Here is a 20,532-nt window from a genome sequence, read left to right on the forward strand (position 1 = left end):
GCTGAGCTGTGTGGTAAAATTATGGAGCTCAGGTGGACCCTCCTTCAGGAAAGTTTGTGTGAAGCAGTAGGGACAAAGTAGGATAGTAATTTGTGTTGGGAGAGACTGCAGGTCAGAAGACGACAGTCTTTGATGTGTTATGACAGGTTTGGCACAAACAACTGGCCTGTGGGGAATGCCAAGTTGTGCTGAGGGAGGTTGTGGAATCAGCAGCAGGTGATATGGAAGTAAACTGACAAATTTTCAACCTTTCTGACCCTGAGCAGTAGTAAGGCATTTTCTGCAAGGACTGTGAAACCATCCCAGGGATTCAGGAGAGAAAAGAAGCTGCAGTACGATAGGCAAGGTATGATTTTACACAGACAGTTCTTGTTTTCTTTGTGTCATGAGACTGGCTGAAGAAGTTACAATTGTAAAAAAGCCTTTCCTGAGTCATGGCAGGTTCTGTACAATGAGATAAGGGGGAAATGGTTAAAATCTAAGTGACCACATGCAACACACTTTTTGTATGGACCCAGCCTGGCATGCATTGAATGGCTCAAAGCAGGTGATTGTTCCCAGCCCCAGTGGCAAAGCCAGGAGTGCTAGAGAGCGTATCTGGACTTGTCTAGGGAGCAGGGACGTGCCTGAGCCTATTACCTGTCCTCCAGACCTGATCAAGTGAGGGGCAGGGACAGAGAGTTTAAAAATCCCTGTGAAAGCCTGCAGTGCTCTCTGTTGCTCTGTTTGTCTGTGTCTCTGTTTGTCTTGGCTTGTGTTTGTGTGTTGTGTGTGGGCACCCACCATCTTCTGGACCTGCCAGACAAAGAAACACATGCTGCTACATGTGGAGTTCCTAAGGTGGTGACTATCATCTTCCCTATTTCTCTTGTCTCTTTTATCCTTTTTTCATCTTTTCTCCTTTTCTCTTTGCGACACTGCTGCAGCGTGCTGTCATGGTCCATTCATAAGTGAACACACGATGGTTTGTTTCAGCTGTGATCTTGGAGTGCAAAGGAAAAAGCAATAATTCAACAAGTCAAGGGAGTTAAATTTCAATCCAAACTGGAACTTTATTAATTGTGCCCGTAAAGTGGCTTGTGATAGAAAGAGAGAGAGAATAAGGAAAGAGATGGGGAGAAAAGGGAAGGAAGAGGGGTTTATAGCTACCACCATGGGTCCACAGATATCCGGCATCTCTGGGGGTCCTGATCAGAAGATGTTCCACTGTTTCTGTCTTCTATCGTTGTGATCTCACAGTGGGGAAGCTGCTCCAGAGCTGTCTTTTATGCTGGTCAATACACCTGCGACCTGCCTTTGCCTGTGGAGATGTGCTGATCTCCACCTAGCAGGCAACACAAGCCAAGAGAGGAGTGTCTGCAGGTCTCCTCCCTTTGCGCATGCACTCCTCATGGTGATGGTGGTCGACCTGGGGTCTCCTGATGAAGGCCAGTAGTCATCATCGCCTTGAATTCTCGTTGAACTGTTCTTCGCGCATACTCTGTTGGGGTATGGGTTTGTGGTAAGTCCCGTCATTAATTTTCCTGTCTTTTCCTCCTTGCTTCATGGATCTTTCACAATGGTAGGGAGCAGGGAGGCTTGGAGACAGGTACAAAACATTTCTGAGATAAGGAGGTAAGTACGGGTAGATAGGTACAAAGCATTCGTTCCGTACTAGCTTTGGCTGTTTTCGTAAGCCCTGCATCTGTGATTTATACAGTCAGGTTCTGAGGTTTAGCACCTAATGAGAAAATGTTGAGGCAGAAATCGACCCTTACAGGGCAGTTCAGTTTTGATTTCGGGATTGACTCCAGGAAACATTAGGGCTCTCCGTGCTGTCGGGGCTCAGATGGTTCCAGTGTTGGAAGCGTTGCCACTGACAGGCTGTTCCAGTCTCTTTCAGAGCTGTGGCTTCTCCTGTATGTGCTCTGCCTGTGTCTGATAGTTTGAATCCAGTGTTTTAAGGGCATGCATCTTGTTTAGTAGAAGATATAGTGTACACCTTTACTTCTGAGTGATTCTGAATTACTCTGGCGCTGTGCCAGGATAAAGAACTTACTTTCTTTTGAAGTGACACTTTTTCAACAGTGTCTATATAGCCCAGCACTACAGTTTGACATGAGGTCTTTATATCACAGCAATGTATCATGGAATCATAGAATCACCAGGTTGGAAGAGACCCACTGGATCATTGAGTCCAACCATTCCCATCAATCACTAAACCATGTCCCTCAGCGCCTCATCCACCCGTCCCTTAAACCCCTCCAGGGAAGGTGACTCAACCCCCTCCCTGGGCAGCCTCTGCCAGGGACCAGTGACCCTTGCCATGAAAAATTTTTTCCTAATGTTCAGCCTAAACCTCCCCTGGTGGAGCTTGAGGCCATTCCCTCTTGTCCTGTCCCCTGTCCCTTGGGAGAAGAGCCCAGCTCCCTCCTCTCCACAACCTCCTTTCAGGTAGTTGGAGAGAGCAATGAGGTCTCCCCTCAGCCTCTTCTTCTCCAGGCTAAACACCCCCAGCTCTCTCAGATGCTCCTCTTGTTCTCCAGCCCCCTCCCTAGCTTCATTGCTCTTCTCTGGACTCGCTCCAGAGCCTCAACATCCTTCTTGTGGTGAGGGGCCCAGAACTGAACACAGGATTCGAGGTGCCGTCTCCCCAGTGCCGAGTCCAGAGGGAGAAGAACCTCCCTGGCCCTGCTGGCCACGCCGTTTCTGATCCAAGCCAAGATGCCATTGGCCTTCTTGGCCACCTGGGCCACTGCTGGCTCATATTCAGTTTTTTTCATTTAAGCAGATGAGTCAGTTCAGCAAAGTATGTCTCATTTTGATTTGTCTTGTGTTTTTTATTTTCAACTGAAGTTTCTTCTTGCTGTGTGCTTTTAACTCCTTCTGCTCGGCTTGTTCAGAAGATGCTTTCAGAGGTTTAACAGCCTCTTCAGAAGGAATAATAAACACGACCAGAAAACAAAGGAATCTAAGTAACATCATTTTTTCATAATGGTACATCTAATACATCTGAAGATGTCTTCATTGTGAGTTGTCTTCTCTCTGTAATGCATTCCATACTCCTGGTCTGTCAGCTGTTTACAATGGGAACTGTATTAGGACACACATTTCATAGAATCATAGAATTTGTGTATTTTCCTGCTTTTTCTTTAAGAAGAAGCTATATTGTACATGGCTAAAGAGACTCACACCTGATTGGGAGTATATACAGGTTGATAGGAATGGTTGGACTCGATGATCCGGTGGGTCTCTTCCAACCTGGTTATTCTGTGATTCTGTGATTCTGTGACTCAATAGGTCCAATGGCATTTAAGATTACGTGGCTTGCCTATCTAGAAGATAAAATCTGCATTCCATGTACCTGTGGTAGACACATCTCCACTGATGTCTATACTTAGATTTCTTAAACGTGAAACTTAATGTTTAATGTGTAAAATGAGGTTTTTTTTAAAAAAAGAAAAATTTCATTCTCAGAACGTCACTTTTTATTAAAAAAAAATCTGCAGAATTCTCAAATGTCGTTCCTATGCACTCTATAGTACTATAAGGTATAGTTTATGTTATGCTCTTTATTCACCTGATCTCATTTCAGGCTCTGCGTCTACTCTGTACTGCAGATATAAGTTAGAATTGAGATAATTATTAGAGGTTATTAGAGATAATAAGCTTCCTCTCCCCTTTCATTTCTTTAATTGGCAGAGGACTTGATTAGCTCAGGACTTTTTGTACACAGGATGTTTTCCCAGAAGAAAACACTGAGGCCTTTAAAGCACAACCTTTCAGGGAGGTTAGGAAAAATATGTCTGATCCGCTGCTCAAACAACAGTATAAAGGCCTCACAAATGCCTGTAAATCCTGAATTGGTAAGTAAGTCTTACTGTTTTCTTACAGTAACAGAGGAATAAGCCAGGAAATCACATATCATCACAGTGTAAATCGTTGAGCTGAATGCTTTGAGGAGAGTTCTGCTTGATTATCCCATCACATACCTATTGATCATGTAAACTGTCAGATGTACACTGAGGGAATAAACCTGTGAGTCAGGAATAATGGGAAAATACATCAAGTCTTTCCATTAATTTTTCCTCTTAATAAAAAAAGTGAGTTTTTTTCTTGTCTTGCCATTCCTTGCCTTGATTTTTATATTCTGTGAGTGTGCTTTGTAAATACAAAAATAACCAGTGTGTTTTGTAAATGCATAAATACTCACCGATGCCTAGTGTCTACTCTTTTTTACCAAATTACTTTTCTAATTGTACATATACAGTTCTTTTTATTAAGTTCATGAGTAGTAAAAACAAGATAGAATGAGCACTGTAGGAGCTAAATGTGAAGGCAGGTGTCTGATGATTTCTTGTGCCATTTCTGCTCTTCACTGAGGTTTAGAAAGTTGCTAGTATTCTTTATGGGGAATATTTTTTTTGCTCAGGATCTTCTTTGCATCATGGAACTTGGCCAGGAAGGGGAAAGGGATTTTTTATTTCCTTTTGGACGGATAAAAGGTATTTTAAAAGTACCCTGCTGCCATTGTCTGAAAGTCTTCTGTTTTCAGATTTGGAGAAAGAAACTGCCTTGTCTCCAGTCGAAATTGTCATCCCTTAATCAGTCAAAGGATCACACATGTTTCAGGTGGGTAATGAAAGAAAATAAAGATTGTGTTGTGAATAGATCAAGACTTCTTTTGTACATGCGTATACAAACACATATATTAACATGATGTAATATCTAAAAGTAACTAAATTGGAATGAGGTATGTTTATGTGTGCATTATTTGCTCTCATTTCCCTTAAAATCAGTAAGAATAAAATCATTCTACAGGAAAATAGTGTGCGTCACAGAGATCTTGTGGAGGTTTTTTTTTTTTTTGCTACATTTAGATTTGTTTTTCCAATGTTGCTATTGAAAGCCGAGTAACAAGCTATTGGAAACTGAGACATGTGTCCCCCTCATTTTCTTTGCTTCTTGTAAGAAATGTTGGTTCTACTTTGTAACACATTTCCACAGGAAACAGTTAAGTAAGAGCCTTAATTCCTCATATACACTTGCTGTTGTGGAACTCTTACATTTGCTTTTCCTTCTGCTTTGACAGCTGCAGGATAGCTGTGGGCACCCAACGTGGAATGAAGAACCGAACTGCTATCGATGAGTTCATTCTTCTGGGATTTTCCTATGGGCTGCAGGTTCAGACCTTACTTTACGTGGTCTTTCTAGTCACCTACATGGTAACAATCACTGAGAATACAATCATCATCTTTGTGGTCAGAAGGAACCTTCGCCTCCAAAAGCCGATGTATTATTTCCTGGGGAACTTGTCCTTCCTGGAGATCTGGTATGTCTCAGTAACGTTGCCTAGGCTTTTGCTTGGGTTCTGGACACAGAGCATGACCATCTCGTTCTCGAGCTGCATGACCCAGCTCTACTTCTTTATCTCCCTGATGTGCACTGAATGTGTCCTCCTGGCTGTGATGGCCTATGACCGCTACTTGGCCGTCTGTCATCCCTTGCGCTACCCAGCCATCATGACCCACAAATTGTGCTTTCAGCTATCGATTCTTTCATGGGCAGGAGGATTTTCCATTTCCCTGGTCAAGGTGTCTTTTATTTCACGCCTCACATTTTGTGGTCCGCAAGTCATAAACCATTTCTTTTGTGATATCTCGCCAGTCTTGAACCTTTCCTGCACTGACATGTCCCTTGCGGAGACAGTGGACTTTGTATTAGCTTTGGTGATCCTGTTGATACCTCTCCTGATCATTGTTTTCTCTTACTGCCGTATCTTGTCAACTATCCTGTGTATGCCCTCAGCCCAGGGAAGGAGAAAAGCCTTTTCCACTTGCACCTCCCATTTCACTGTAGTAATTATCTTTTTCTCAGCCACTCTTTTCATGTATGCCAGGCCCAGGAGGATCCATCCGTTCAATCTCAACAAAATAGTCTCTGTCTTTTATGCTGTATTCACTCCAGCGCTGAACCCTCTCATCTATTGTCTGAGGAACAAGGAGGTGAAAGAAATTCTGAGGAAGATCATAAGCACAAGCTGCTCTGCACATCGGTAACATCATTGGCTAAGGATAAAGAGGAACAGGGACAGTAGTGAGAAGTTTCCCTCTTGAAATGTAGTTGAGTAAGACCACTGCAGCTTGTTCATTGCTGACTCAGTTATTCCTGTCTCGCCGCACTGAAGTTTGTCAAGGAAGAAATCATATTTCTATGTGGAAATGTCTCCTTCCCATTCATGAGGGTATTTTGATGACTGAAATAGAATCATAGAATAGTTTGGATTGGAAGAGACCTTGAAGATCATCTAGTTCAAACCCCCTGCCATGGGCAGGGAAAATACACCTGGCTGTAAATTATATTGCCACAATAGCAAATATAGTCAAATGATGATAGCAAAAATAGACATCCTAGAATCTTGGCTGATGGATAATTTCATAGAATCATAGAATCACCAGGTTGGAAAAAATCCACCGGATCATCTAGTCCAACCATTCCCATCAATCACTAAACCATGTCTCTCAGCACCTCATCCACCCATCTCTTAAACACCTCCAGGGAAGGTGACTCAATCCCTTCCCTGGGCAGCCTGTTAAAAATCCCAAAGTCTAGTTTTCTAATTTTAAAAACCGTGTAGGAAAGTTGGATATCATTGAAAATCAGTTGGCCAAATCCCTGTAGACAGAGCTAAAACATCCATCTGAAAAAAAGACTGACTTCCTTATTCTGTCATAGTCTTACTGTATATGGAAAAATGCTCTTTGCTGTATCTCTGCTATTCATGCAATCACACTTTCACCCAGCCATATGTTTGGTGTATGGTAGTGTGTAGCAAACCTGACTTCAAGACCGTTGTACACCAAGGAATTAGTGTTCCATATGACATTTAACCTGAATAAGCCCAGATATCTTTATTGAATCATAGAATCATAGAATCACCAGTTTGGAAAAGACCCATTGAATCATCGAGTCCAACCATTCCCATCAATCACTAAACCATGTCCCTCAGCACCTCATCCACCTTTAAACCCCTCCAGGGAAGGTGACTCAACCCCCTCCCTGGGCAGCCTCTGCCAGTGCCCAATGACCCTTTCCCTGAAAAATTTTTTCCTAATGTCCAGCCTAAACCTCCTCTGGCAGAGCTTGAGGCCATTCCCTCTTGTCCTGTCCACTGTCACTTGAGAATGTGCATGCAGAACTTGGCCTTCAGACTTCCGTCGTGCGGTGCACATTCACTGGCTGCAGGGTAAACTTTGCCAGATGCATTTAACAGTGTATCGTGCAACCAGCTCCCACTGTGATTACTCCAGTTGTCTGTTTTTGATTTTACCTAAAAGTGCAGCAAAAATTTCTCATGGGAACATTCTGTCTGTTTGACCGTTAGAAGACTGGATAGAATTGTTTCTTTTCAAGGGAAAATTATAGCTTGAGTGATCAGAGGTGTGTGAGAATTCCACAGAGAGATGTGCTCAACATACTGTTCGCTGATCCCAGGTCTGTTTGATGCTACACAGCTCAAGCTGTGAAGCATCTGAAAGGAAATAGCATTTTCTTTATCAGGAATAAGTGACATTTCAAGTGAAACCTTGCAGAGTGAGTATCTTTCTTGAAGATATTATAATAGACCAGCACCTTCAGGTGCAAAACACGGGTGGCAAAAGTGTGATAAACAGAAATTGGCAACTCCAGAAATTGAAGATTTTTTTTTTAAAGGAACTTAAGTGTTCTGGATTAACTGATTTTCTGCATAAGTTTATGTCTCCCTGTTATACTGTAGTTTGCAACATCTAATGACAGGGAGATCTGTTGTGCTCAAACCAACTCATAACTGATCAAAGTTGCAGTCCCTAAAAGCATTTGCATACACACCTTATCACATGTTACAAAGAACACGGAGGATATATAATGCTGTGGGTCACATTATTAAAGGGATCAAGTGCCATTTGTGATACACTGGTATTATCTAGCCTCCATTTCTCACTTCAGAAAAGTGTAAATCTCCCACAGATACCGTATTCTATCTTGCACACATCTGCGATACAATAGCATATCTCTAATTATGTATAAAACACAACTTTAAATACATGAACAATGTTATGAGAGTAAGATTCAGCTCCAGATGTCTTAAATGGAACTGTCTAAAATGCAAAGTCAATATTCGGACACACAATTTGGTTGCCTAGAGATCTGTGTCTAGTACCATTTGAGATGCTCAAAGGTTTCTTCCCTAACCTTACGCTGTAACTGCTTGAGGTTCTGGATGTTCCTTAAGTGTTGAGTCATAACTGTTGGCATGCATAATGCTTTCGAATACTTAAACAACATAGTAGAGGACACCTCCTGCTCATCTCTGCCCTAAGTGTCTAAACTACGGGTTGGCAGATGATGGGAATCCATCAGTGCAGCCCATGGAGCACAGTGGAACCCAGTGACCAGTAACCAGCTGTGTTCCTCACGGCTCTATTCTAGGGACAGTTCTGTTCAATATGTTTATCAATGATCTGGTGCACGAGTTGAATGCTCTATTAGCAATTTTGTAGATGAAACCAAACTGGGAGGTGCTGCTGACTCCCTTGGTGGGCAAGTGGCCCCGCAGAGGGAATTAGGTAGATTGAAGCATTGGGAAATGATGGGCACAAGTATAAATTGTGGAAGGAGTCCAGAGAATATAGGAAGTAAGGTCTCCAGATCACCAAATTTGAGAATCATAGAATCATAGAATCATAGAATCACCAGGTTGGAAGAGACCCACCGGTTCATCAAGTCCAACAATTCCTGTCAAACACAAACCAGCATGAACTACTGTTCATCAAATGAACTCTAGTAAAAGCCCATTTCATAACCAACACCTTTAGAGAAACTAAGTGTGAAGAAATATTAATAAACAGGAGAATTCTCTGATGTGCAAAATAGTATAAAACCAATCAAAGCCCCGTCCAACACCTTCAGGGATGGGACAGCCACCACTTCTCTGGGCAATCTGGGCCAGTGCCTCACTACCCTCACAGAAACCCATTTCTTCCTAAGATGCCATCTCAGTCTCCCCTGTTCCAGTCAAAACTTTTTCCTCTTGCCCTATTCCTGCACTCCCTGACCAAGAGCCCCTCCCCAGCTTTTCTGGAGCTCCTTTCAATACTGGAAGGCTGCTCTAAGGTCTTCCTGGAGCCTTCTCTTCTCCAGGCTGAACAAGCCTAACCCTCTCAGTCTGTCCTTGTATAAGAGGTGCTCCAGCCCTCTGATCATCTTTATAGCCCTGCTCTGGACTTGCTCCAACAGACCCATGTTCTTTCTGTGCTGAGGGCTCCAGAACTGCATGCAGGGTTCCAGCTGGGGTCTTAGGAGAGCAGAGTAGAGGGGGAAGATCACCTCCCTTGTGCTGCTGGCCACGTTTGTTCTGATGCAGCCCAGGATACAGTTGGCTTTCTGGGCTGCAAGAGCACATTGCTGGCTCACGTTGAACATCTCATCCATCAACACCCGCAAGCCCTTCTCTCCAGGGCTGCTCTCAATCTGTTCTCTGCTCAGTCTGAATTTGTGATTGGGATTGCCCTGGTCTAGGTGCAGGCCCTTACACTTGGCCTTGCTGAACTTCATGAGGTTTGCACAGGCCCACCTCTGAAGTCTGTCAAGGTTCCTCTGGGTGGCATCCCTTCCCTCCAGTGTGTTGACGGCACCACGCAGCATGGTGTCATCAGCAAACTTGCTGAGGGTGCCCTCAATCCCACTCTCCATGTCTGCAACAAAGGTGTTAAACAACACTGATCTCCATATCGACCTCTGTGGAACGCTGCTCATCGTCGGCCTTTACCTTGACATTGAGCCTTTGACCACAACTCTTTGCATGCAACCATCCAACCAGTTCTTTAACCACTGAGAGGTCCATCTGTCTCTCCAGTTTAGAGACAAGAATGTCATGCAGGACAGTATTAAATGTTCTCTACAAGTACAGGTAGATGATAACACTCTTATCTGCCAATGCTATAGCCCTATCATAGAAGGCCACCAAATTTATCAGGCACAGTTTGCCCTTAGTGAAGCCGTGTTGACAGTCACAAATCTTCTGATCATCCCTGGAGGTGTTCAAGGCCAGGCTGGATGGGCCTTGGGCAGCCAGATCCAGTGGGAAGTGTCCCTGCCCGTGGCAGGGGAGGTTGAAACTGGATAACCTTTAAGGTCCCTTCCAACCCAAGCCATTCCATGAGTCTATGATCTTGAATTCTTCATTTCAACAGAAAGATTCCTGCTCGTGATTCACTTGGTTATAAGTAGGAATTTAGTAATTTTTGTTCTTACATTCTTTAGAAAATTACAAAAATGAGTACTCTGTTCTTTTAAGTATCTTGATAGTCAACCTACTTTGACTTAAACATTAAAAAAATAATAATTTAAAAATTTCTGTGGTTTTTTTTTTGTGTGTGAGTGTTTCTACAGTCAAAGAGGAGGTGGTGTAAACACTTCCGTAGGACAGTTCATTAACCCCTTCTTAATATCTGCTTCACGAGAAGGTTAATATTCTGAAGGTGATGCTCTCATATCCTGTTAAACCTTACCACCACATAAAATACAATAAATCAGTAATTGGCAACAAAAGACTTAGCTTCAGATACATGCAATCAGTCCTTGTGAGACCAAATTTAACATAATAATATCTTGATTTCCCTTCATAATCCACCACATAATGAGTCCTTTTGTCAGGTGGTTATAATGAGCTTTTGCTATTGTTTTCCCGCTTCAAAGTAACAGGGCATTCAAGTTAGGAATCTTAATTAAGTCCCCCAGGAGAGATGGCATGGGTCTGGGCTCTAGAAACAAAAGCAAAGGACGGCAGAAGTCGAGCCTACACCTTTAAAGACCCTGAGCAAGGATGAGGTGATTTTATGAAAAACAAATTACTTAATTCATCCACAAAACAATTTTTTCTTGAAGACAAGCAATGTTCTTCTGGCTGTAATTCTAGTCCTTTTATATTGACACTCTTGAGGTGAGAAGCTGCAATAGATAAAACTTCACTTATTTTCTGTCTGATAATAAACATCAAATTAAGCATGCTCGTGGGCAATTAGAAATTCCAATGAAAGATATTGTAGTAAAGATGTATCTGTCTTCATATGCTACTTTGTATTAAAATATTCAGGAGGGATGTTCTACAAAGCCCGTTTAGAAACGATGTTTTGAATTATTTTTTCTCTGCTTGTATTTTTAGGATTTGCTTTTTGTGGTGAGAAGAGAAGCTGCACCACCTCGGTAATTTCCCCACAGAAGCGAATGACGATGACCTACTAAGTTTTCCAAAAGATTTGTCCAACAGGTAACAGGCTTGCTAACATTTGTTTATATTTATAAACAAAAGTAGGACTCCACTCACTTTCAGACACCTGAAATTTCTGTGCTTCCTGCATTGATTGGCAGAGAAAAAGACATTTAGAAACAAGGGTTCCCTGCCCATGGCAGGAGGTTGGAACTACATGATCTTTAAGGTCCCTTCCAACCCAAACTATTCTATGATTCTATGATGCTAAGTGCTTCTACGACACCGGTGCTAAAAATGCAACAAGTAATTTTCTTTTTTCTCCCCCATGGACTGTACAGTAAATTAATATTTTCATAGTCCTCTCAGTATCAGGTCTCTAACATCAAGTTAGAGAGTCTTAGCAAAAAAAACTGAAGGAAAGGAAAACGCGCATTTTCTACATTTTCTCATTTGTGAACAAAACAAGGACATTTATGAAGGGTTTTTGTTTTACAAGATTATGTCCCGGGAACACTAAAAAAACCCCTTCAGTCTTAGAATCCTAGAATCGTAGAATAGTTTGGGTTGGCAGGGACCTTAAAGCCCATCTAGTTCCAACCCTTCTGCCATGGGCAGGGACACCTCCCAATGGATCAGGGGCTCCAAGCCCCATCCAACCTACCCTTGAACACCTCCAGGGATGGGCAGCCACAGCTTTCCTAGGCAACCTCCAGGGCCTCCCCACCCTCATGGTGAAGAAATTCTTCTGGGTCATTTTAGTTTAGGATATTTTCTGAATATTACAGGGAATTCAAACTGTCAAATTTTATGAAGAGTATAAGAAACTACACTTTTATGGTCTAGTTTGCAAATCACAGAAAATATTTTCCACCTCTGCTAATTTGTATTGTTTCTGAGGCTGGGTTTAAATTCGATGTAAGAAATTATTCTGAGTTTGGTTTTAAATAATCTGTAAAGAAATGTGTGCATATATGCTGGTTATTTCCACTCTTGTTGCATTAAGTGGTGTAGAACACAAATAATTTGACCTATTTTAATGCCTACTTTAGGAGTAGAATGAACAGTCATTTAGAAATGTCTCTGACTAACTGAACATTGAAACAATGAGCTTATATTTATCCGTTTACTTCATTGACCTTTATATGCAGTTTAGATACCTTAATTGGAATATTTACTACGTTTTAGGGACCCCAACATTCTTGACTGGACTGGAAGAATGTGAGCCTTTACTACATTTGTGTGAAAGCTTTACTGCGCCTCATGGAAATTTCAGCTTCTTAGGGACATCTAAATGATACCAGAATGACTCTCCGAAACATAAGTGATGTAAATAACTTTAATTGCAAGACTGCAAACCAACATTCAACTGAAAAAGAAAGAAATAATATGATAAAGGAACATCATACTATTCTTTTATTCTACTTGTGCATTTTATCTTTTTTTTTTTTTTTTTACAGATCCTGGTGGGTTTCTTCTCACATGGCAGATGCAAAACAAGAAAATCAGACTTTTCTCACAGAATTCATCCTCTTGGGGTTTGGGAATATCCCTAACCTACGTATTTTTCTCTTTCTGTTTTTTGCATTAATCTACTTTGTGACCATAACTGCGAACATACTCATCATTCTTCTGGTTGTGATAGATCAGCATCTACACACACCTATGTTCTACTTGTTGGGGAACTTGTCTTGCTTGGAGATCTGCTACACTTCAAACATCTTACCCAGGATGCTGGTCAACTTCCTGACAAAGGAAAACAGAATCTCCTTTAACAGCTGTTTCTTGCAATTTTATTTCTTTGCTTCCTTGGCATGTGCTGAGTGCTACCTTTTATCTGCAATGTCTTACGATCGTTACATAGCGATATGTAAACCTTTGCATTACACCATGCTTATGAGTGTCAGATCCTGCCTCCTTCTAGCAGGTGGATCCTGGCTTTGTGGGTTTCTGGCCAGCATCTGCACTACACTATATGCCTCCTGGCTGACTTTCTGCGGACCCAACGAAATCGACCATTTCTTTTGCGATTACACGCCATTATTAGTGCTCTCCTGCAGTGAAACGCGTGAAACAGAATCGGTCATGTCCATTTTAGCCTCTGCATGCACCATGCCTCCATTTATTTTAACCTTGGTGTCCTATATTTGTATCATCACTGCTATCCTGAAAATTCCATCTAGCATAGGGAGACAAAAAGCTTTCTCTACTTGCTCCTCCCACCTCATTGTAGTCATACTTTTCTATGGAACCCTCATTGTCGTCTACACGTTGCCCAAAACTAAAGCCCTTAGAGAGTTAAACAAAATCTTATCAGTTTTTTATACTATCCTGACTCCTATGCTCAATCCCCTGATCTACAGCTTGAGAAATGAAAAGTTTAAAGAAGCTTTGAGAAAAGCTATCAGCAAATACATTCATTAAACTTACTTAACCCTTAAATTTATGTGATAATATAGACAAGTCATTTGCTATACTTGAAATTAACTTTGAAATTGAAATTAAACTGATTCCACTTAAATGTTGACACACTCCGTTAAAGTGCTTATGTCTGGATTTCATATATCCTAGTCCCCCTGTACAGCTAATGGGCAGTTAGCTATTTTTAGAATGGTTAATTTTACCTAATTTCAGGCATATACAATGTCAACATACAAATCAGAGGTAATATTAATAAGTACAACTCACCTTAAGATGCAATGGGGAAACATAGACATTTTTAAGGTTCAATTAATCAAGCCAGATGATTTAAAATGTTGATCAGCACACTCTGGGATTATATTGCTGATAAGTCCAGTGACAATAAAATTAATCTAGTGTGAACAGTGTTATTTTAGAAGTTTGCACTATGGGCACTCACATTTAGCAGATGAATCCCAATATTTTCTTAGGACTGGATGATTTTCTGACTTTAACGTGAAGGTGTTTTTATATTTCACTCTGTGCCATGGAAGAAATCTATGATGACAGTCTTACCCACTCAGTAACTTTTGTCATTTCCCTAAAATTTGGTGGGATATTAATCCAATTACAGACCAACTAATCTGTCTAAATTGAAGGAAGTATGAGTATTGCCAGCAGACTGTATGAATTCAATGAGGTGAAGGTGCATTGATGTTATTGCAACACAGGATAGAGGAATCCTGTCCTGTAAATTCAGTCTCTGAAACTACCAATAATGTCACACTCTCATCCCATTTATCCAGTTTCTCTAGGATGCTCCATATGACAAAGAGAAAAGTGGTAGGAATGCCACAATACAAAACAAAGTACCATTCCAAAGGGTCCATTAATGTAATCATGGCATTAGACTACGTCAATGTTCTCTAGAAGGTAATCCCGCTTGGGTGCTCTTGGATGTGAATCGCACAATCACAGCGTGGTCAGGGTTGGAAGGGATCTCTGGATGTAATTTTATCTCACCCTTCTCACCATTTTATCTGACCCTTCTTTATATATATATACACACACACATATACACACACACATATCCATTCCTAGAATATGGAATTGGCTGGATTGTCACACTCAAAGAGTTATGGTCAATAGCTCAGTGTCCAAGTAGAGACCAGTGATGAGTTGCATTTCACAGGGGCTGGTATTGGGACCAGTGATGGTTAATGTCTTTGTGGTAGACATGGACAGTGGGATTGGGGGCACCCTCAGCAAGTTTGCTGATGACACCAAGCTGTGTGGCATGTGTCACTGGAGGAAAGGGGTGCCATCCAGAGGGACCTGGGCCTGTGTGAACATCATGAAGTTCAACAAGTTCAACAAGGGCAAGGTCCTGCACTTAGGTCAGCGCGATCCCAAGCTAGGTGGAGAACTGATCAAGAGCACCTCTGAAGAGAAGTATAGGGGGATGAGAAGCTCAACACGAGCCAGCAATGTGTGATTGCAGCCCAGAAAGCCGACTGTGTCCTGGGCTGCATCCAAAGTGGTGGGGCCAGTTTTGGGATGGGATTCTGTCCCTCTGTTCTGCTCTGCTCTCATGAAATCTCACCTGGAGTCCTGAGTTCAGTTCTGGAGTTCTCAGCACATGAAGGACATGGATGTGTTGGAGCAATTCCAGAGGAGGCCATGGAGATGATTCAAGCACCTTCCATACAAGGGCAGGCTAACAGAACTGGGCTTGTTCAGCCTGGAGAAGGCTCTGGGGAGACCTTAGAGCAGCCTTCCTGTGTTGAAATGGGCTACAGGAAAGCTGCGGAGGGGCTCTTGATCACGGAGTGCAGGGAATCATAGAATCATAGACTAGTTCAGGTTGGAAGGGGCCTTAATGATCATCTGGGAGATAATGATCAACAGGAGATTTGGCTGTTTGTCAAGTTCATAATAACATTAAAATTAGTCCGTGTAAGTAATAGAATATACATAAGATTTCTGGGCAATGTTACACACATGCATGAAGATGGGAAATATATTTTGTACCCAGCTCTTTCTTGTTACATATGATTGGTGGAATCATTCCTCCATGCATCTGGCACTGTACTGAAGGATGCTTGCTTTCTAAAACTCCAAAACAAGCCTTGGAGAGTTTATTTGCCAGCATTTTTTTATATCAAGTCCCTCATACATCTGTTCCAGCAAATTAATCCCATCTGCTCCAGGTATTGCTTATTCTCTTCAGCTGCTTGCTTGCTTGTGACGCCTCATGTCTGCATACAAAAATATGTGAAATTAAAGCTGTCAGTGCTGTGCTGTACTGAAGGATTCATTTACTCTTGGAAGCGTGGTAGTATCAGCACCTCTTTGTGCAGAAATGTCAAGGCACATCACTCTCCGGAGCTTGTAGGACCTTGTAGGAAAGAACAACCTCTCAAAATGTTTGGTTGTTCTTCTTAGTGCTGGGAGAAACCTATAGATACAGTTATGACATGCCTGAAGGTGAATAGCACATTAGTACCATCAATTAACAATTTCCAAAGAAAAGGATGAGAGCTACATAAAACCTTGAATTTGGTGTTAGCTCTGTTCTGAAGTGTCTTTCCAAAACCAGAGCAATATTACCAAGAAGACCCTTCTCCTTCCCTACCCATGGTTTCTTGAGGTCATATTGTCTTAGAAATATGCATTGTTTTCATTTCTCACCCCTCTTCACTTTTCTGCGCCACAACATTTTCATGGCATTTTTCACTTCTTCATTTCGCAGTGTGTAGATTAAGGGATTAAGCATCGGTGTGACGATGGTGTAGAACACAGAAACCATCTTGTCCACTGTGAAGGTGGTAGAAGGACGCATATAGATGAAAAGGCACGGCCCAAAAAAGAGAATTACAACAGTGATGTGGGAGGTGCAGGTAGAGAGCATTTTGAGGCGCCCTTCGGAAGAGTGTGTTCTCAAAGAGACCAGGATAACAACATAGGACACAACAAGAACAACAAAAGTGGTCAGGGATATCAAGCCGCTATTAGCAACCACAATGACACCAACAACGTAGGTGTTGGTGCAGGCCAGCTTCAGCAAAGGGTGCACATCACAAAAATAGTGGTCGATCTCATTAGGCCCGCAAAATGGGAGCTGAACGGTGAGCAGGGTCTGCAGCAAGGAGTGCAGAAAACCTCCCAGCCAAGAAGCTGCCACCAGCCAGCCGCAGACGTGCTTGTTCATAATGGTTGTGTAATGAAGGGGTTTGCATATAGCAACACAACGATCATAGGCCATCGCTGTGAGGATGAAGATCTCGGTGCAGCCGAAGAAATGGACCACAAACAGTTGAACTATGCAACCCGCAAAAGGTATGGTCTTCTTCTCAATGAGAAGGTCATAAATGAGCTTGGGAGCTGTGACAGTAGAGTAACTGATGTCTACAAAGGACAAGTAACTCAGGAAGAAATACATGGGGGATTCCAATTGTCCACTGGTCTTTATAGTAATAATGATAAGCAAGTTGCCAAGTATGATAGCGGCATAGAAGATTAAGAATAAAGAGAAACACACTTTTGCTACAGTCTCATTTTGTGTGAGTCCGTGGAGGATGAACTCCGTCACGTTGTTCCTGTTCTGCATCAATGCCATGCAGACAGGACCTGAAGCGTAAAAAGAAAAAAAAAGCATTCTGCTATGACTTTAGAGACAAGGCATTATCAGATGTGTACACTGCATTCATTTGTATATTAAATAGTAAGTGTATTATCTTTCATTTTTTTAGACTGTTTCCATCTAAAGATAATGCTACCCTCAAAGAATAACAGCTAACATTCAACTCAAAACATAATACTGAAGTGTGTGATAGTGAGTTCAATTTCTTTACCTGAGGAGCATTGTAGAAATATCTTCCAGAATCCTAGTTCTCACCTTGACCTCTTCTGAAAACTACTAGTTGCAAAGTCCCCTTAAGACCCGTTTTTAATCTACAAAGTTGTTTTTGAAACATAAAGTTGACCAAAAGGAACAGTGTGGCTCTAATTCAAGTCTCAACACTTTTCTCATAGCCTGAGGAGGGTCTCTGATCATCCACAAATATACTTTCCTTTGCAGCCCTCTAAGAGAATGTAACAGAATTACTGTTCATTATTTCTCTGACCATAATAAATCTAAATAAGCTCAGTCACAGAAAAAGCTATGCAGCATTTCCTTTGATCACTTTTCTGACTGTATGTAAATGAGATAATTTGGACCTAATTTATGTTAATGATGTGTTAGTAAAGGGTTGTATACCTCACCCAAGTCCTGCACTGAAAGTGGAATTCCTCATAAATGCATGTATAGCAACATTAGAGTAGTGACAGGGGACAGACGAGAGGGAATGGCCTCAAGCTCTGCCAGGGGAGGTTCAGGCTGAACATGAGGAAAAAATTTTTCACAGAAAGGGTCATTGGGCACTGGCAGAGGCTGCCCAGGGAGGGGGTTGAGTCACCTTCCCTGGAGGGGTTTAAGGGGTGGGTGGACGAGGTACTGAGGGACATGGTTTAGTGATTGATGGGAATGGTTGGACTCGATGATCCGATGGGTCTTTTCCAACCTGGTGATTCTATGATTCTATGATTTTATGATTTTATGAATGCACTACTGGTGAATCTCCTTTACTCTCAGACACCTATGAATTCACCTTTGAGGTACTAGTATCCATTGCATATCACTACTGTACAATTTATGTATAAAGGAAGAAGAGGGGTAGCCTTGTATGTGGTATTGGCAAGTCCTTTGGGTCCTGAACCTTGTTCAGCAATCACGGTTCACAGTTCTTTTGCCTTGAGGTCTATCTCATCCTCTAGGGCAGCAGAAGAAAGGCTCTTCTTTATCTCCATCTCTATCACCATGCCTCTCTGTATGCTGAAAAAAAGCACTTTGGTGATGACCAGAGTGTGTGTGTGTTAGGATCATCGTTGCCTATGCATATGGTTCAGGGGACAAGATAAGAATTCATCATAGAATCATAGAATAACCAGGTTGGAAGAGAACCCACCGGATCATCGAGTCCAACCATTCCTATCAAACACTAATGCAGGAAGTGCTGTCACCAGTTCTTGAGTCCTCTCTGTAACATGGTCAACAGCATTTTGACCAGTCTTTCTGGAAAAAACACATAATTGGGAAAGAAAGTTACTAAGTCACTAAGTGAAAAAAGCCTGAAAAAACTGTAGTTATGGGGTTTTTTTCCCAATTTAAAACTAAAACCTTTCAAATAAATTCCTGTTTTCTAGTTCAGGATTTCACAGTCATGCTTGAACAATGCGAAGAAACAAAAAACTTACATTTTATATGTGCCAATCTCCAAGAGTTCGCTTGCTCCTCTGATGGCCTCCTCTGACCATCTTACATGCTTTCAACAGGTCTCAGCTGCAAATTGTTACTTAAATGTTATGAGAGAAATACTCATCTCTGCCAGTTTTGAAAACTGCAGAAGCTGAAATGAACAACCTTTCTCATTTTGCAAAGAATAACTTCCAAGAGCGTCTGCCAGAATAACTTTCTATCTCAACACTGGGAAGTTGTGTCAGGAATATTTAAAGTAAATCATGCAGCAAAAGCACAAGACCTTGTGGAGTAATGAGATCCCAGGGGCATATGAAGATTTTTTTTTATTAGAGATCACTGATGATGTGCTAAAAATGGATGGCTTTTAGGGTAGTTGCTGAAGAGTGATGCTGGAGCACGGTCATCTAGATTATGTTACATTGTGTGGGGGTTCGCTTGCTGGCCGGCCGACTTTGTTTATGGTTGATGATGTGTTTCTTCTGGAAGCATTTATGTTTCAAATGAATATTGCATTAGCCATTTGCGAATTGGCTTACGCTTGCAATCAGACATTCTAGAAATAAAGATGTCTTTTACACAGGACATTTATATATAATCTGATTTCTGCCCTAGGCTAAAGTATCTCATAAGCATTCTTATTTTTTAGCTTATTCTTGCTATTGCATAATGGCAGCATAAATAGAATCATAGAAACATAGATTGGTTTGTGTTGGAAGGGACCTCAAAGCCCATCCTGTTCCACCCCCTGCCATGGGCAGGGACACCTCCCACTGGATCAAGGTGATCCAAGCCCCATCCAACCTGGCCTTGAACACCTCCAGATATGGGGCAGCCACAGCTTCCCTGGGCTGATGTTCAGGTTCCTCAGGTAGTCACAAAACTTATCCTCCTTTATAGTGGGAGGAGGTTTACCCCCCTGGTAACCATCTTGCTGTCCCATGACCCAGGAGAGAGGAGGAGAGAGGTAGTAAATAAAGACTGGGGCAAAATGTTGTTAAGTACCTCAGCTGTCTCCTCATCTGTTGATACGTCACAATTCCCAACCATCAGTGGGGGTACGTTCCCCTTGACCTTCCTCTTTGATTGACGTACCTGTAGAAGCCCTTCTTTATTTATTTGATGTTTAGTATTTGATAGGAATGGTTGGACTCAATGATCTGATGGGTCTTTTCCAACCTGGTGATTCTGATTCTTGTTAGTCTTCACTTCCCTTGACAAGTGCAGCTCCAGCTGTGCCTTGGTCCTCCTGACCTCATCCCTACACAACCAGGCAGCATCCCTATACATGTCCCAGGTTCCCTGTCCCTGTTTGCACTGCCTGGGCAGTTCCCTCTTCTTCTTTAGTTTAACTCACAGGTATCAACTCAGCCATGCCAGTTTCTTCCCTTCCCTGCGTGATTTTCTACATCTGGGACTGAGCGCTCTTCTGCATTATGGAAAGCATCCTTGAATATTTGCCAGCTCTGTTCCACTCCCTTGTGTCCGAGGATTATAACCCAGGGGGTTCTCCTGAGTAACTCTTTGAAGTGCTGGAATTCTGCTTTCCTGAGTCAGAGCACGGGGAAATTTATACTATGATGTTTGTAGCCCTGGAAATGTGTAA

General features: G+C 42.0%; 3 protein-coding genes across 3 annotated transcripts; 2 read left to right on the forward strand and 1 right to left on the reverse strand.

The window, feature by feature from the left end:
- The first annotated feature begins 5,084 nt into the window (after positions 1–5,084).
- Positions 5,085–6,038, forward strand: LOC138731105 (olfactory receptor 6B1-like). Its single transcript, XM_069876819.1, has one exon. The coding sequence runs from the start codon at positions 5,103–5,105 to the stop codon at positions 6,036–6,038; it is 936 nt and encodes a 311-aa protein (XP_069732920.1). The 5' UTR covers positions 5,085–5,102.
- A 6,671-nt stretch (positions 6,039–12,709) lies between these two features.
- Positions 12,710–13,651, forward strand: LOC138731006 (olfactory receptor 5V1-like). Its single transcript, XM_069876697.1, has one exon. The coding sequence runs from the start codon at positions 12,710–12,712 to the stop codon at positions 13,649–13,651; it is 942 nt and encodes a 313-aa protein (XP_069732798.1).
- A 2,656-nt stretch (positions 13,652–16,307) lies between these two features.
- LOC138731099 (olfactory receptor 4S2-like) lies at positions 16,308–17,246 on the reverse strand. The gene has a single exon (XM_069876812.1). The coding sequence runs from the start codon at positions 17,244–17,246 to the stop codon at positions 16,308–16,310; it is 939 nt and encodes a 312-aa protein (XP_069732913.1).
- Positions 17,247–20,532: the final 3,286 nt, after the last annotated feature.

Source organism: Phaenicophaeus curvirostris, chromosome 26 (genome assembly GCF_032191515.1).
Source record: "Phaenicophaeus curvirostris isolate KB17595 chromosome 26, BPBGC_Pcur_1.0, whole genome shotgun sequence".
Lineage (NCBI taxonomy): Eukaryota > Metazoa > Chordata > Aves > Cuculiformes > Cuculidae > Phaenicophaeus > Phaenicophaeus curvirostris.

Coding starts and splice junctions, on each gene's coding strand:
- LOC138731105 (XM_069876819.1), top strand. CDS start 5,103: ATGAAGAACCGAACTGCTATCGATGAGTTCATTCTTCTGGGATTTTCC.
- LOC138731099 (XM_069876812.1), bottom strand. CDS start 17,246: ATGGCATTGATGCAGAACAGGAACAACGTGACGGAGTTCATCCTCCAC.
- LOC138731006 (XM_069876697.1), top strand. CDS start 12,710: ATGGCAGATGCAAAACAAGAAAATCAGACTTTTCTCACAGAATTCATC.